Source organism: Paramisgurnus dabryanus, chromosome 9 (genome assembly GCF_030506205.2).
Source record: "Paramisgurnus dabryanus chromosome 9, PD_genome_1.1, whole genome shotgun sequence".
In the NCBI taxonomy this organism is placed as follows: Eukaryota; Metazoa; Chordata; class Actinopteri; order Cypriniformes; family Cobitidae; genus Paramisgurnus; species Paramisgurnus dabryanus.
Genome location: NC_133345.1, coordinates 21,593,490 through 21,608,452, shown reverse-complemented (window position 1 = coordinate 21,608,452; position 14,963 = coordinate 21,593,490). Strand labels below are relative to the sequence as shown.

The window sequence follows — 14,963 nt, the reverse complement described above, 5'->3', positions numbered from 1 at the left end:
GAGCAATACAAAAGAATTATGAAAGGTGCTGAACTAAAACAAATCAAAAGGAACACCAGCTGGCCAATATATGCAGAGAGTGTAATGGATTGTGCCTTGATTAAATTCCTTGTATCTTAATGGCTGTACTGTAGATTGAAAAAAAAACACACATAACAGAAATTCCACTGAGGTTTAAGCATGAATATATATGTGGCCAAATGTTTATGTGTGACCGATTGCCACATCCATATACAATACATTCAAAAAATTATGGAATTTTAGTTAAAACCCAGTGTCGTATATGAAAATATTTATAATATATATAAATTACCCTATGCTGGGTTGTCATGAGCCAATTATAGGTTGAAACAACCCATCATTTGTACTTTGAATGCTGTACTTTTGTGATGCTACGCATAGTTTTATTAATTTTGCCTTAATAAAAAGTTGATCATAACAGCCTCCACTCCTTCAGAAAGGCTTTCCACTAAATGTTGAAAACATGACTGTGCGGATTAACTCCCATTCACACACATAAGCATCAGTGAGGTCAGGCATGGTTGATGGGGTTTGGCTGGCAGTCTGTGTTCCAATTAATCTCAATAATTGAGAGTGGGGATCATGAGCTTTGTGCTGGCCAGTCCCGTTTTTCCACATCTGGTAGTATACCATTTTAGAGCCACAACGTAAGTACAGTATACCAAATTCGACTAAATATGAAAACATTACATGCTGTATTATTTAGCATGCCAAATCGGGGGGGGGGGGGGGGGGGGGGGGTTGTTGGCTCTTAACAGTTAAAGAGTTGGATTCCTCATGCTAAACATGGGCAGACATTGTACACATTTCGGTTTTCGACTACTGAGGCCTAGTCCACATGGACACGGGTATTTTTTGACCATTACTTTTTTACGCGGTTCGGCTGTTCGTCCACACGGAAACGCAGTATCAGCGCACTGAAACTGAAAATTTTCACCATGTCAGGGTGAGGATTTTCAGAAACGCCGGTTGTAGTGTTGTCGTGTAGAAAGTACAACCGTGGTTTTTGCTTCTGATTAAGGCTTCTGATTGGCCGACCTGGCTTTACGATTATATCACCGCCTGCTGGTGTGCCATGCTCTTAACAGCACGTGATGGTGTGTTTTTGCGTTTTCATGTAGGAGATTTTTTTAAAACCGAGCATGTGTGGACGTGATTTTTTACAACGCTGTAGAAAAAACTCTGGTTATAAAAATACCTGTGTCCGTGTGGACTAGGCCTGGATCTGTTGCGTAAGCAGTGAAGGAAGTTCAGTGGAAGTCCTTATATGGGCACTTTACTCAGAACAGCGCACGCACACACCGACCAAGAAATCAATTTCACCAAAATGTGTGTTGTTGTTTGTGAGGGAAATTTAAGCTTGTTCAACTTCCCAGAGAACCCAATATTATGGGAACAGTGGATATAGTTTGTTTATCCAGGGTAGAAGCATTGTGCAACTGTGTTTGTTTAAATTTAATTAAATTGAAAAACAGTAATTCTTTTAGGAATATTGTGGTATTTTTTTTTTTTTACAAATGACTTATCTGTGAGCTCTATTATTTTTATAAAATTCATGTGCCCTCATAATTTTTTATCAAAAATGCAAATCTCCTCTTTTCCATCGAAACAATCTCTCTTTACTTCAGGTCATATGGTATGGCAGGTGGGCAAGGTCAGGGAAAAGATTGCAACGATGAACAATTAGCAACATGACCCAACTTCAAACAATCCAATCAATTATTTTTGTATGAATTCAAATCCCGCCCTTCCTTTTTTTATTTCAAAAGCCATTTCATTTGGATATACAGTATTGTTCAAAATAATAGCAGTACAATGTGACTAACCAGAATAATCAAGGTTTTTAGTATATTTTTTTATTGCTACGTGGCAAACAAGTTACCAGTAGGTTCAGTAGATTCTCAGAAAACAAATGAGACCCAGCATTCATGATATGCACGCTCTTAAGGCTGTGCAATTGGGCAATTAGTTGAATTAGTTGAAAGGGGTGTGTTCAAAAAAATAGCAGTGTGGCATTCAATCACTGAGGTCATCAATTTTGTGAAGAAACAGGTGTGAATCAGGTGGCCCCTATTTAAGGATGAAGCCAACACTTGTTGAACATGCATTTGAAAGCTGAGGAAAATGGGTCGTTCAAGACATTGTTCATAAGAACAGCGTACTTTGATTAAAAAGTTGATTGCAGAGGGGAAAACCTATAAAGAGGTGCAAAAAATGATAGGCTGTTCAGCTAAAATGATCTCCAATGCCTTAAAATGGAGAGCAAAACCAGAGAGACGTGGAAGAAAACGGAAGAAAACCATCAAAATGGATAGAAGAATAACCAGAATGGCAAAGGCTCAGCCAATGATCACCTCCAGGATGATCAAAGACAGTCTGGAGTTACCTGTAAGTACTGTGACAGTTAGAAGACGTCTGTGTGAAGCTAATCTATTTTCAAGAATCCCCCGCAAAGTCCCTCTGTTAAAAAAAAGGCATGTGCAGAAGAGGTTACAATTTGCCAAAGAACACATCAACTGGCCTAAAGAGAAATGGAGGAACATTTTGTGGACTGATGCGAGTAAAATTTTTCTTTTTGGGTCCAAGGGCCACAGGCAGTTTGTGAGACGACCCTCAAACTTTGAATTCAAGCCACAGTACACAGTGAAGCATGGAGGTGCAAGCATCATGATATGGGCATGTTTCTCCTACTATGGTGTTGGGCCTATTTATTGCATACCAGGGATCATGGATCAGTTTGCATATGTTAAAATACTTGAAGAGGTCATGTTGCCCTATGATGAAGAGGACATGCCCTTGAAATGGTTGTTTCAACAAGACAATGACCCAAAACACACTAGTAAACGGGCAAAGTCTTGGTTCCAAACCAACTAAATTAATGTTATGGAGTGGCCAGCCCAATCTCCAGACCTTAATCCAATTGAGAACTTGTGGGGTGATATCAAAAATGCTGTTTCTGAAGCAAAACCAAGAAATGTGAATGAATTGTGGAATGTTGTTAAAGAATCATGGAGTGGAATAACAGCTGAGAGGTGCCACAAGTTGGTTGACTCCATGCCACACAGATGTCAAGCAGTTTTAAAAAACTGTGGTCATACAACTAAATATTAGTTTAGTGATTCACAGGATTTCAACTAATTGCCCAATTGCACAGCCTTAACAGCGTGCATATCATGAATGCTGGGTCTCATTTGTTTTCTGAGAATCTACTGAACCTACTGGTAACTTGTTTGCCACGTAGCAATAAAAAATATACTAAAAACCTTGATTATTCTGGTTAGTCACATTGTACTGCTATTATTTTGAACAAGACTGTACGTCACAACGGGGAAAATAAGACAATTGCTACTTCCGTTTCATGGTGACTTTAACGCTGCATTTTTTTAAAAATGGGGCAGTCTCAGTGTTAAAGCAAACGGGTCATGAGTGGCAGACGAATAGTAAAACTGCATCAAATGTCTGTATTTTGTTGCCATTCGACGCGTAAGTGCATATAATGTAAATGACATCCAGACATAGTTGGATAATGTTTTGCATGTGTTGCTTGCTCGTGACTCGCTCTGCCTGCGGTACGTCTCCAGGAGATTGGGTTTTTCAAAAAGTAGAGGTACAACTGATCTGTATTTTATAAATTTGATCAAATTAAAGACACTTCGTAGATATGAAGGATGCAATATTACTCTATAGGTACTCAAGATTTAAATGAGATAAGCAGAAACAGCGTGTGGTATGTGACCTTTAAAACACTGTCAAAGCTCATACAAGCTGTAAAAGACATCTTAAGACAGTCTACCAATTTTGTTAAAAGGGTTACATGACTACAATGTAGCCAACACCGTCTGCCTTGCCCTCAAGGATTGACAAACTCAGACAAACATTACATTTTTATCCAAAGTGATTTATAGTGCATTCACAGAATACATTTTTTAATTAGCCTATGTGTGTTCAGTAGGAATTGAACCCACAACCCTGGTACTGCGGCATGTGCCATTCTCCATCAACTGAACAACAGGAACAGTGACAGACAAATGTGTCAATACACTTACACAGTTGAAATATGCATGAGGTGCCATAGAACAGAGCTATCACTTAACACTCAGCTTCTCACGCCAATGACAATGTAAGTACAGTAAGTGGATCTAATTTCACACAGAGAGAAAGGAAGTGGGCTGATAAAAGTGTTATTGTTCTAATCTGGTTAAATATCAAGTCGAAATAATGCACGTTTGAACAGATTTCTACAACAAACATAGCTTACAGTATGTTATGAAACAGCTTTCCAGAATTTTGATACCTACATATACCTCCCTCCCTCTTTTTTTTAAACCAAAAACTGATGAAGTTAATCATTAATTGTTTAAATTGACCCTGAAGAGCATTTTGGCAAGAACCCAGAGACAAACACACACAGACTGAATGAACAAATAACCATGCGCACACACACAGCTGCCCCTATGGCAGTTTGAAAGTATTCATACTGCTAATAGTTTAGTCTTGCATTGTGGGTTCTTATAAGCGAATGGATAATAAACTAACAATGTTATTATGCTCTAGTTTCATTGAGAGATCTTGGATTACCTCTTAGACTTCAGCTCACCAGCTGACTGATATTAAAACCCCAGTTTACTGGAATACATTGAACAGTTCTGGGAAAACTCCAGCTGTACAAACATACAGGTTTGGGTTGAAGAACATCCTACTGTGACAATATACCGGGTCGTCTGACTCTTTCACAGTGGACTGTTTATAGCTCATGGGAACACATTTAATAAATGTGCCCAGTGCAATTGACTCGATTTCAAGCTTTTTATTTGTCAGTGTATTGATTTATGTGTGGTTGCGTGATTGTGTATTGACAGTAATAAGGGCAGACAAGCTTGTGTGGGAAAAGTGGCCTATTCCTCTGGGATTTACTTGTGGATTCATTGCAGTGTCACTATACAGCTCCTAAAACATCTCTGTCAGCCCCAACAAGCTCACAATCTCAAAACGGCCCATGTTGCAGTAACTCTAATTTCTGCCGCTGTACCCACAGAGGACAGAAGAGGATAAAAACGATGTCATTATTATTCCCATACGTGATTGGAAAATGTTCTAAAAAAATCAATCCTTATACATTACACTGCAAATAGATTTCTTCTTTAGCATTTTGTCTTGTTTTCTTGCACAAATATCTAAAACGTCCTAAATCAAGATGAAGAGAATTTACAGGTTTAGTTTAATCCAGGACTAGGCCTTAGTTATATTAAGACATTAAATTAGCTTTTACCAACGAACCTTACATAAAAACCATACTGATGTGCATCCGACAAAACAATGGTACTGATTTACACTCACCTAAAGGATTATTAGGAACACCTCTGCAATTTCTCATTAATGCAATTATCTAATTAACAAATCACATGGCAGTTGCTACAATGCATGGGGTGTGGTCCTGGTCAAGACAATCTCCTGAACTCCAAACTAAATGTCAGAATGGGAATGAAAGCAATTTTGAGTGTGGCACGGTTGATTATTTCACAATCTGCTCAGTTACTGGGATTTTCACGCACAACCATTTCTAGGGTTTGAAAAGAATTGTGTGAAAATGGAAAAACATCCAGTATGCAGCAGTCCTGTGGGCGAAAATGCCTTGTTGATGCTAGAGGTCAGAGGAGAATGGGCCGACTGATTCAAGCTGATATAAGAGCAACTTTGATTGAAATAACCACTTGTTACAACCGAGGTATGCAGCAAAGCATTTGTGAAGCCACAACACGCACAGCCTTGAGGCGGATGGGGTACAACAGCAGAAGACCGCACCGGGTACCACTCATCTCCACTACAAATAGGAAAAAGAAGCTACAATTTGCACGAGCTCACCAAAATTGGACAATTGAAGACTGTTACCTGGTCTGATGAGTCTTGATTTCTGTTGAGACATTCAGATGGAGTCAGAATAAACAGAATGAGAACATAGATCCATCATGCCTTGTTACCACTGTGCAGGCTGGTGGTGGTGGTTTAATGGTGTGGGGGTGTTTTCTTGGCACACTGTAGGCCCCTTAGTGCCAATTGAGCATCGTTTAAATGCCATGGCCTACCTGAGCATTGTTTCTGACCATGTCCATCCCTTTATGACCACCATGTTGTACCCATCCTCTGATGGCTACTTCCAGCAGGATAATGCACCATGTCACAAAGCTTGAATCATTTCAAATTGGTTTCTTGAACGTGACAACGAGTTCACTGTACTAAAATGGCCCCACAGTCACCAGATCTCAACCCAATAGAGCATCTTTGGGATGTGGTGGAATGGGAGCTTCGTGCCCTGGGTGTGCATCCCACAAATCTCCATCAACTGCAAGATGTTATCCTATCAATATGGGCCAACATTTCTAAAGAATGCTTTCAGCACCTTGTTGAATCAATACCACGTATTAGTCCAACACAGTATTAGTATGGTGTTCCTAATAATCCTTTAGGTGAGTGTATGTTAAGATATGTCAGTGCAAGTTGTTTTTGAATTAAAGCAACTCAAACATGCATTTCAGTCAGGGACTAAACCCTGTTTGGAAAACCGCCCCATTAATCTTGTTTTCTGAAAGAATAAGTGAGTTAATTTAATGCTTAAAACAAGAATTTTTTTTTATAAAAATTCAAGTTAATTTTCTTACCCCATTGACAGATTTTTCTCTTGTTTTAACTATAAACGTAACCATAAATCGTTTTTTTTAATTCTTGGGTTAAACTTCTCAATAGATCCATCTTTATTTAAAAAGTTTTACAAAAATAATACATCAAGTAAGGCATCAATTTTAAGCAGTTTAAGCAGGATCCTCTGAGACTGAGATTTGGAAAATTATCTAACAAGCAGTCAATCACAAGTAAAGTAGAAATGGTTGCCATTTCTTATGGGGAGAATTTACGTGGTATTTACTGCTATTAATATTATGACCATAAAAATGGTCTCATGGGTTAAAGAAATGGCTTCCTGAGTGTTTTGGAAAATTACATGTACGAGTAACTGTGTGTCTGTACAGGCGAAGAGTGGAATTTTGTTTCTGAGTATGTGTGTTTGTGTGTCTGTGTGAGTCTTACTTTTAGAAAACAACGATTTCCCATTTCTCAAAAGAAAATAAATTATTTCTACCTGTCCACAGACCCTTGAGAGAGTCCCTTTTACTATTCTGACATAAGCCATCCCTTCAAAGTGCATGGTCTTCTTCGAAAGCATTTCTAGCCAACTGAGGGCAGCCAGCACACACACCCTCTCAAGAAAGCAGGCAGCCGGTGTTTTAAAACAGCAGCTCAACCCCTTCTCTCGAACAATAACAACCACAATACCACAAGCACAAAAATAGCAGAGACTTATTTAAAATGGGCTATACTTAAAATAAATGAAGGGAAAAACAAGAGTCACATAATGCCAACATATCTACGGTTGCTTAACACAGGCATAGTGAAGTAATAAAGCTTCATCGCTGTGTATGTGTGTTTTTCATTGGCAGGGATCCTGATATACCAGCATGGGCTCCTCTCCTCTATCAGTTGCAACTTCTGGACTTCAGAGACAAACAAGACCCGCTTTCACTGCCAATTCCCGACCGGATTCGCATCGCCAACCAGAAACGAGAGCGAGGAAATTTTTACTTCCAGAGGGAAGAATACAGTATGGCAGCACAGGCTTACTGTATGGCTCTGGATGTGCTAATGACACATTATGGTAATCTCTTAAAATAACACATAAAACAGTTGCATGGCCAACATGATCTAATGGAAAATGAAAAATTTGATACATTTATTTGTGTCCATGGCATGAAATGCAGCTTTTTCGTGTCTTAAGCACGAATGTCTATTTCGTGTCACTCGCACGAATTTCTATAAATAGTTTTTTGTGTCCGTGGCACGACTTTCTTTTTCGTGTCATTTTATGTGTTGTTTTCTTCCCTATTTTTAAATCATTGACACTTGGGGTTGGGGTTAGATTTGGGGTTTGGGTTAGGATGTACTTTTATTTATTGGTTTCTACGTTTTTCTTCTGCTTTTAAAACTATTCTCGCCTGGAGTTGGGGTTAGACTAGAGTTGGGTTTGGGTTAGGATGTCTAAAAAATGTAACAGAAAGTGAAAGTCTAACCCCAACCCCAAGCTACAATAGTAAGAAAATAGGAAAAAAAACTATGAGAAAACAATTCATAAAATTAAATTAAAAAGAAAATTGTGCAACAGACACGAAAAACTTTTTAGAAAAATTTGTGACATTCGTGAAAAACCACGAAAAAATGCTGAATGTCGTGCCATGGACACGAATAAATGAATCAAATTTTGCATGACACTTGTATAACACCACTTTCTGTGTACACATTTATGTAGCTATCTAAATGAGGACCTGTATAAAAACCTATTGCTTCTTATTTAAAGTGTATAAATACCCACACATTTATAAAAGCCTTATAATATAATTTGATGGTAAATGAGTCAAACTCTGACACCCTTTATAGACCTCAACCCATAGCCACTGCTAACAGCTCAGCTCATTCCTTTGATCAATAATCATATCATCGAGATGCACAGTCATGTCTGCAAGCGGTGACCACCTCTTTATAAACCCTAAGCTAATCAAAGGTAATAAATCTACATGTTATTTCCACCTCCTTAATCATGGTAATTGCTGGAAAGTCTGGCCCATCTTGAGAGGCACATTTGACAGTAATGAGAAAGAGAAGTGCATAGCGCCGGTTTGGATTAGACACTGATAATGTCCACATACAGTACACAGAAGTGATCTCTACATCTCCACAGTCTCCACTGACCACTCAAGCATCACATATTAGACTGTTCTTCATTTTCCTCTGAATATTTTTCTACATTCAATATTCATATATTCCATTAGTCACTAAGTGGTAATTTTCTGATTGTGATTTTGCCCAAGCAGACAAAAACATGAATTTGCCCCTCTGAAATCCCAATATTTATTGATGCAGAAAGTTGACCACATTCAACTGTACTTTCTTGATAAATTTATAAAGAAGTTATCTAAAGCTCTATACGGAAACTTAGTGAGCTCCCTTGCTGCCTACACAGCAGTTGCCAAAATATCATGGGGCATCCCAGGTAAAAATATATTATACTTGAACAAATATACTTATACACCAGCAAGTATCATTGTTATTTTTTATTGTTTATAAATAAATGTGTAGAAGTAGAAGACTACCCATATTCTAATTAAATACCAGTTATAATTAAATACAATTTAAGTCTATTAAAATAAATCCACAGTGTCCCAAAATAGCACAGTTGAGTTAACTTAAGGCCGTAGTATGATCTATTTTTTACGCGTACGCGAGGGTCCGCGTGACGCAATTTTGTCGTTTGAAGAGTGCGCGCGTACCGTACGCGCAACGCCGGACTTTTGTACCCGTACGTCGCGCATGCAGGAGTATGTGGGCCACGAAAGGTATTGTAAAATGACAAAATGCGTATGATGTGTCGAATGTCAGCGCACGTGTATTAGTCAAATGAACTATGCTTTGCAAGGCTTTGACAGAAAACAAAACTATACCCAGGGCTTTAAAATTGTCTTAAGTTTAACTTCAGAAGTTCTAAAGACTATTTTTTGTATATTCAGTACAAAAGTAGTGTGTGACAAAAGTAAATTTAATAATAAGTACACTTAAAATGTATTTTACTGCACTTTTTACCTGGGATAGAAACCCGGAATCTGGAATGCTCGGCAGCAATTTTAGGTGTCACAGAGAGATCTATATTGATTTGATTACAGCATGCAAGTAAAACATTATATTTCTTTATAATACACTATTTATCTGTCCCTTGTATTATTAAATAAATGTAAGTGCATGTATAATTAAAATTTTCCTAACATCATCCACCATCATGGGTTTCAAAGCAGGATTGCCTAATCCACAAAAGATACATGAAAGGCTGCATTAGAATTTGGTTAAAACCAGATAGGGCCATCGATGAATTTACCTGCAAGAGACAGTCAATTGTTTGCATATGCTAAAGGATCATTTGGCCAGCATTTTAGGAGCAATAAAACATGGTCTCCAACATGGTGCCCACACGGAGTCTGTGAGTTGCCCGCCAAAGCACATTCTATTAATAGCCTCAATTTTTATTATAGATTTTTTATATTAGCTTGGCTTCTTTTATGTATGTTAACATTTTATTAATGATAAAACATATCAACAAGTAAAATAAAATAAAATCAACAAGTAAAAGAAATAAAGTTTTGAGTAGACTATATCGAAAAGTAGCCTTTCAAATTGTTTTATCCATTGTGGTAACCCTTGCTCACAAAAAGGTTGGAGACCCCTGCTGTAGAAGGTTTCAAAGCTCAAGTGTTATGACTTACTAGAGAGTGGTTATGAGGAGTTGTACTCTGTCTCCTCCTACAGAAGGTGAAAACTGCGTAGCAGATGAAGAGGAGGTCAGTGAATACCGAGTGAAATGTCTGAATAACTTGGCAGCAGCACAGTTGAAGCTTGGACAGTTTGAGGAGGCCCTGCACACAAGTCAAGATGTTCTCTTTCTCAATCCCAACAATGTCAAAGCACTATTCAGAAAAGGAAAGGTAGGAATGCTTAACATAGTAAACACTCTGAGAAAAAAAGTACAAGAAGGTACAAAAGTTGTCACAGGTATACATAAAAGTATACTTTTGTACCTAAAAGGTGCATATTGTACCTCATAGGCTATTTGATCACGTGTGCTGTAAAAGGGTCTATGTGTTGATTAAGCAAACTGGTTTTCTTTATCACAATATTTATATGTCTGTGTATATATACATCAAGATTATACTTTTTCCTACTGTTTTGCCTTAAACAAAAGCTTATCAATTGTCAGTTGGAGATAAATATATGTTCCTCCTTGTTCCTCTAACTTTTCACAGCTTTTATCAGATAAGGGCGAGTATGAGGAGGCCATGGAGACCCTGAAAAAAGCTTTGAAACTGGAGCCGTCCACTAAGGTGAGACATGTAACCGTATCGGAACATTTAACATGAACCAGCAATAGAAAATCCCTTCTGGAACCTGTTGCAGATCAACCCAAGGTCTCATCAATGTGAAAGTACCTGACCTAACTGGAACCGAGCTATTTATTTTAAATTTCAACATTGCCATTCAATGCCAGCTGAAAGTCACCGTGGGTCAGGGTGAAAGTGTTTGTATTAATGCATGAAAAGTGCAGGGAATAAGTTTTATTACTGTATTGATTCCGCTTTCAGCATTCATTAGCTCAAGCACTTTCCAAAATGCTTTTAAATGACTACCAGAGAATTCACTTCAGGTTTGTGGATCCATTTGGCCTAGTTGAATCACAGGCCGGCCATTTCAAAACTTTTCATTATGTAATTTTAACATTACCTGTACTTTGCAATGTCCTCTTTAATGTTTTGGTGTATAGTAAATAGCTATTCAATGCTGTCAGCAACAGGTATGTTTGAGGTTAGTTTATAGCACAAAGTAAGTAAGAATTCTGTGGTGAAAAAATCCACATGAGAAGACACTCATGTACTGTTCCAGGATCAGTTTAGACACTCAATATGGTTTGTTTACAATGCTAGAGTAAGTTTTAAAAACAATTTTTGTTTCTATTGTTAAACCTTTGGGCAATAACAGAGCGTTCTGCTGTGCTCCGATTGACAAACCTGTTTGGTCATGCCTTAGTGAATAGTCAGTCTGCCAAATCCTCAGCAGCAGCCAGTAAGATTACAGCTGTCTGGAGCCGTAGCATGGCCACATCTTCCTCTAATACAGTAAATCATCACTGTACTCAATATACACCGAGATTGTGTATGACAAACAAGAAGTACTAAACAGAACAATACACCTCATTCATAAAACTGGGGAATAATAGCCTATTCTGCTTTGCAAAGTAACAAATCTGATTTGTTTTATTGCAAAGTTGCGTAACACACTGCACCAGTATTTCCTCACAGAAAATCTATAAAGCATTATATAATTGAAATGCTTCTTTTAATGCTTGGATCTGTGTTTATGAGTGGTCTCGGCTTTCCTCACACACTGTTTTGACCTATAATGCTCATGGTTAAGAGTGAGCCATGTCTAGACAAAACTAAAATATCTGCTGTTGCTATAATGACACCCCCGTCTGGACGACAGGGCAGACAGAAAACATTCCCTTAAGAAAGGACTCATTGCAAAATTCTAATTAGAATCATAGAGCTGAGAAGGGCACGAATGGTAAACATACATATATGTGCTTTTATATATTTAGGATTCTTTCTTTGTTATTATGTTATGGGTTACAACATTGAATGTACACCTATAGAACCATGTACCTGTAGTATATTTATAAGCAAAATATATATCGGTTAGGTTGAAGTTACGCTGTAAAAAGTTGAATAAAGGGATTTCAGTCACAAAAGTAGTATAGAATTTGATATCTAGCAATAAAATCAAGGTCATGCCATTGTATTATTGTCAAGGATACAATAAGCAGGTGTCTATTAATATATAAGAGTTAAATATGCAACGTGAGCTTGCACAGAAAACAGCACACATGCTTCATTTACAAATTAACCTTTTACTCGGTTACGCTCTTCGTGAGAATTACTAAAACCTTAAATGAGTGTTGCTTGTTTGTTGTTTCATATGCCTGACTCATTACCCTCCTGTAATGCAGCCTTTGCAGGCAGTGAAATGTCGCCATCTGCTGGACAGTCTAAACATATGGAGAATCCTATACATTACTGACAGAATCAAGCACATTGAAGAGGAATTTAAACTTTTTTCTAATTCTGTATTTTTATAGGCCATACACGCCGAGCTGTCAAAGTTGGTAAAAAGACAGGCAGGAGAAAATGAGATTCAGAACTGGGAAGCTAAACCAGCTCAACTGCTTGGGGAAAACATAGCACCCTTTTTAACACCTACACCCAAAAAGAAGCTGACTGTAAGTGACTGGCAACAACATAGTCAAGAGAATAGTAGCGGTGGAAAATTCCTTTCAAAATGTTTGGGGACCTCTGATTCCCTCCGTCTTTTAATCTTGTTTTCTACTCTTTCAGGGAATTTCTTGGAAGTTTCTGCTTGGAGCTCTGGTGGTGGCCTTGGGCAGTTTAGTCATATCTGTGGTCCTGACCGCACAGAACTAACTCTTTTGACCTACATGCAAATGAACTAAAAGTCTCACAAACACACATTCCAGAAAATGCCAAGAGATGAGGAGAAAAAAAAACAAGAGACTGCTGGCACCCCAACTAAAACAAAGCAGAATGTGTGAACAAAAAAGAGAAAGCAAGTAATATATTTAAAATGAAAGCACAATTTACCACAAAAATCTGAATATGATCAAATACAAAATATGTTCTGATCAATCAGTATCTACCAAAATTCAGTAAACAAACAGGCATCACAAAACATTACAGTTGTGTAATTTTAGAGGAGTACGGTTCAGTTTTTATCTGTCAATCTTTATGTGTGAGTTCTCTACTGCTGGTAAACAGTGGGCGTGATGACACTTCATCTTGTATAAATGAGCCCACATTTCCCATTGCAGTTAAACCTGCCATCAGTGAAGTGGAACCGCATCCTGTGTGTACTGTATCCTCAGTGCTAACCTACACAAATACTCCTGATCCACTCCGGAGTTTAGTTTACTATGTGTGAGCATTATCTCTCTTTTCTAACTCCTTGACACTCCTGTAAACAAACTAGTGACTCATCTGTCCTAAGGATTTACAGGAATACTATGCTGATGAATCTATTACTGCCTCTCTCTTACCCAACCCAGTTAGTGTCGACATATTAGAAGACTGTTTTTCACATGTTTTTTGGCATGCAGGGGACACGCTGCTTTATCACTGATGCAGGTATTATATCTTACAAATTAGTTTCTTTCATCAGATAAGATCAGGGCACACTCACACTATTCACTTGATCCATGATCACGCTTTTGTTAGAGATCTTCCTCATGTTGCACTGCACTTGTATCAAATTTCCACCTGTTATTATATATACACACTTGTCCTCAAAGTTGATGTGTTAGAAGCAGGAAAAACAGGCAAATGTAAGGATCTGAGTGACTTTGACAAAGGCCAAGTTGTGATGGCTAGACGACTGGGTCAGAGCATCTCCAAACCGGAGCTCTTGTGGGGTGTTCCCGGTCTGCAGTAGTCAGTATCTATTAAAACTGGTCCAAGGAAGGAAAAGGGGTGAACTGGCGACAGGGTAGCTCAGAGGTACAGTAGCTATTATCCATCATTTCATGTTTTAATGATAATAATTGTTTTCGTTCACATGTTCATTTCTAATCATGAACTTACAAGACGAGCATGCAAGTTAAACTGTGTTTATTTATTTGTGAAGAAAAGAACAGATCACGATCAAGTTGACAGGCCAATACGTTTCTTTTGCTTCAATAGTGCAGCACAAGCACGTTTTCTCTCACAACAGACAACATACAGTCCAACAGCTCGTTCTGCAAAGTTTTTGAAGTTCTGGCTGGCAATAAATCTGTATGGAAAAAAGTTTATTGTTCAGCAACTTTTCAATTTTTCCTTGAAATGCATCAATTAAAATCTTTACATTAATTATGCAAGGTACAAAGTATAATAGACAAACAAGTAATTACCTGAAAGGTCCCTCCACCTCCCATTGTCCTCCACCTAGCCTAGTGGTTAGAGTCAGGCTTTTAACCCGAAAGTTGAAGGTTCGAGTCTTACGGACAGTGGGTTGCGGCTGTGGTGCCCCTGAGCAAGACACTTTAGCCTAATTGCTCCCCGGGTGCTGGGATAGCTGCTCCGGGTGCGTGTGTGTTCACTATTCTCTGGAATGGGTTAAATGCCCATCTCATTTTGAGTATGCGTTGAGACTGTGGTCCCATTGAGCAAGGCTTCCAGGGTGCTGGCTGGCTCTGAGTGTGTGTGTGTGTGTGTTACTTACTGGGATGGGTTAAATGCAGAGGTCTCACTTTG

General features: G+C 38.3%; 1 protein-coding gene across 1 annotated transcript in view; it reads left to right on the top strand.

Moving 5' to 3' along the window:
- fkbp16 (FKBP prolyl isomerase 16) overlaps nucleotides 1-13,219 on the top strand; it is a 45,190-nt gene extending 31,971 nt beyond the window's left edge. Inside the window, exons 4-8 of the mRNA XM_065282681.2 lie at nucleotides 7,512-7,726; nucleotides 10,420-10,595; nucleotides 10,914-10,991; nucleotides 12,800-12,940; nucleotides 13,056-13,219. Of these exons, the coding sequence (XP_065138753.1) occupies nucleotides 7,512-7,726; nucleotides 10,420-10,595; nucleotides 10,914-10,991; nucleotides 12,800-12,940; nucleotides 13,056-13,142 (697 nt within the window). The 3' untranslated portion in view covers nucleotides 13,143-13,219. The remainder of the gene's footprint in view (nucleotides 1-7,511; nucleotides 7,727-10,419; nucleotides 10,596-10,913; nucleotides 10,992-12,799; nucleotides 12,941-13,055) is intronic.
- The last annotated feature ends 1,744 nt before the right edge of the window (nucleotides 13,220-14,963 follow it).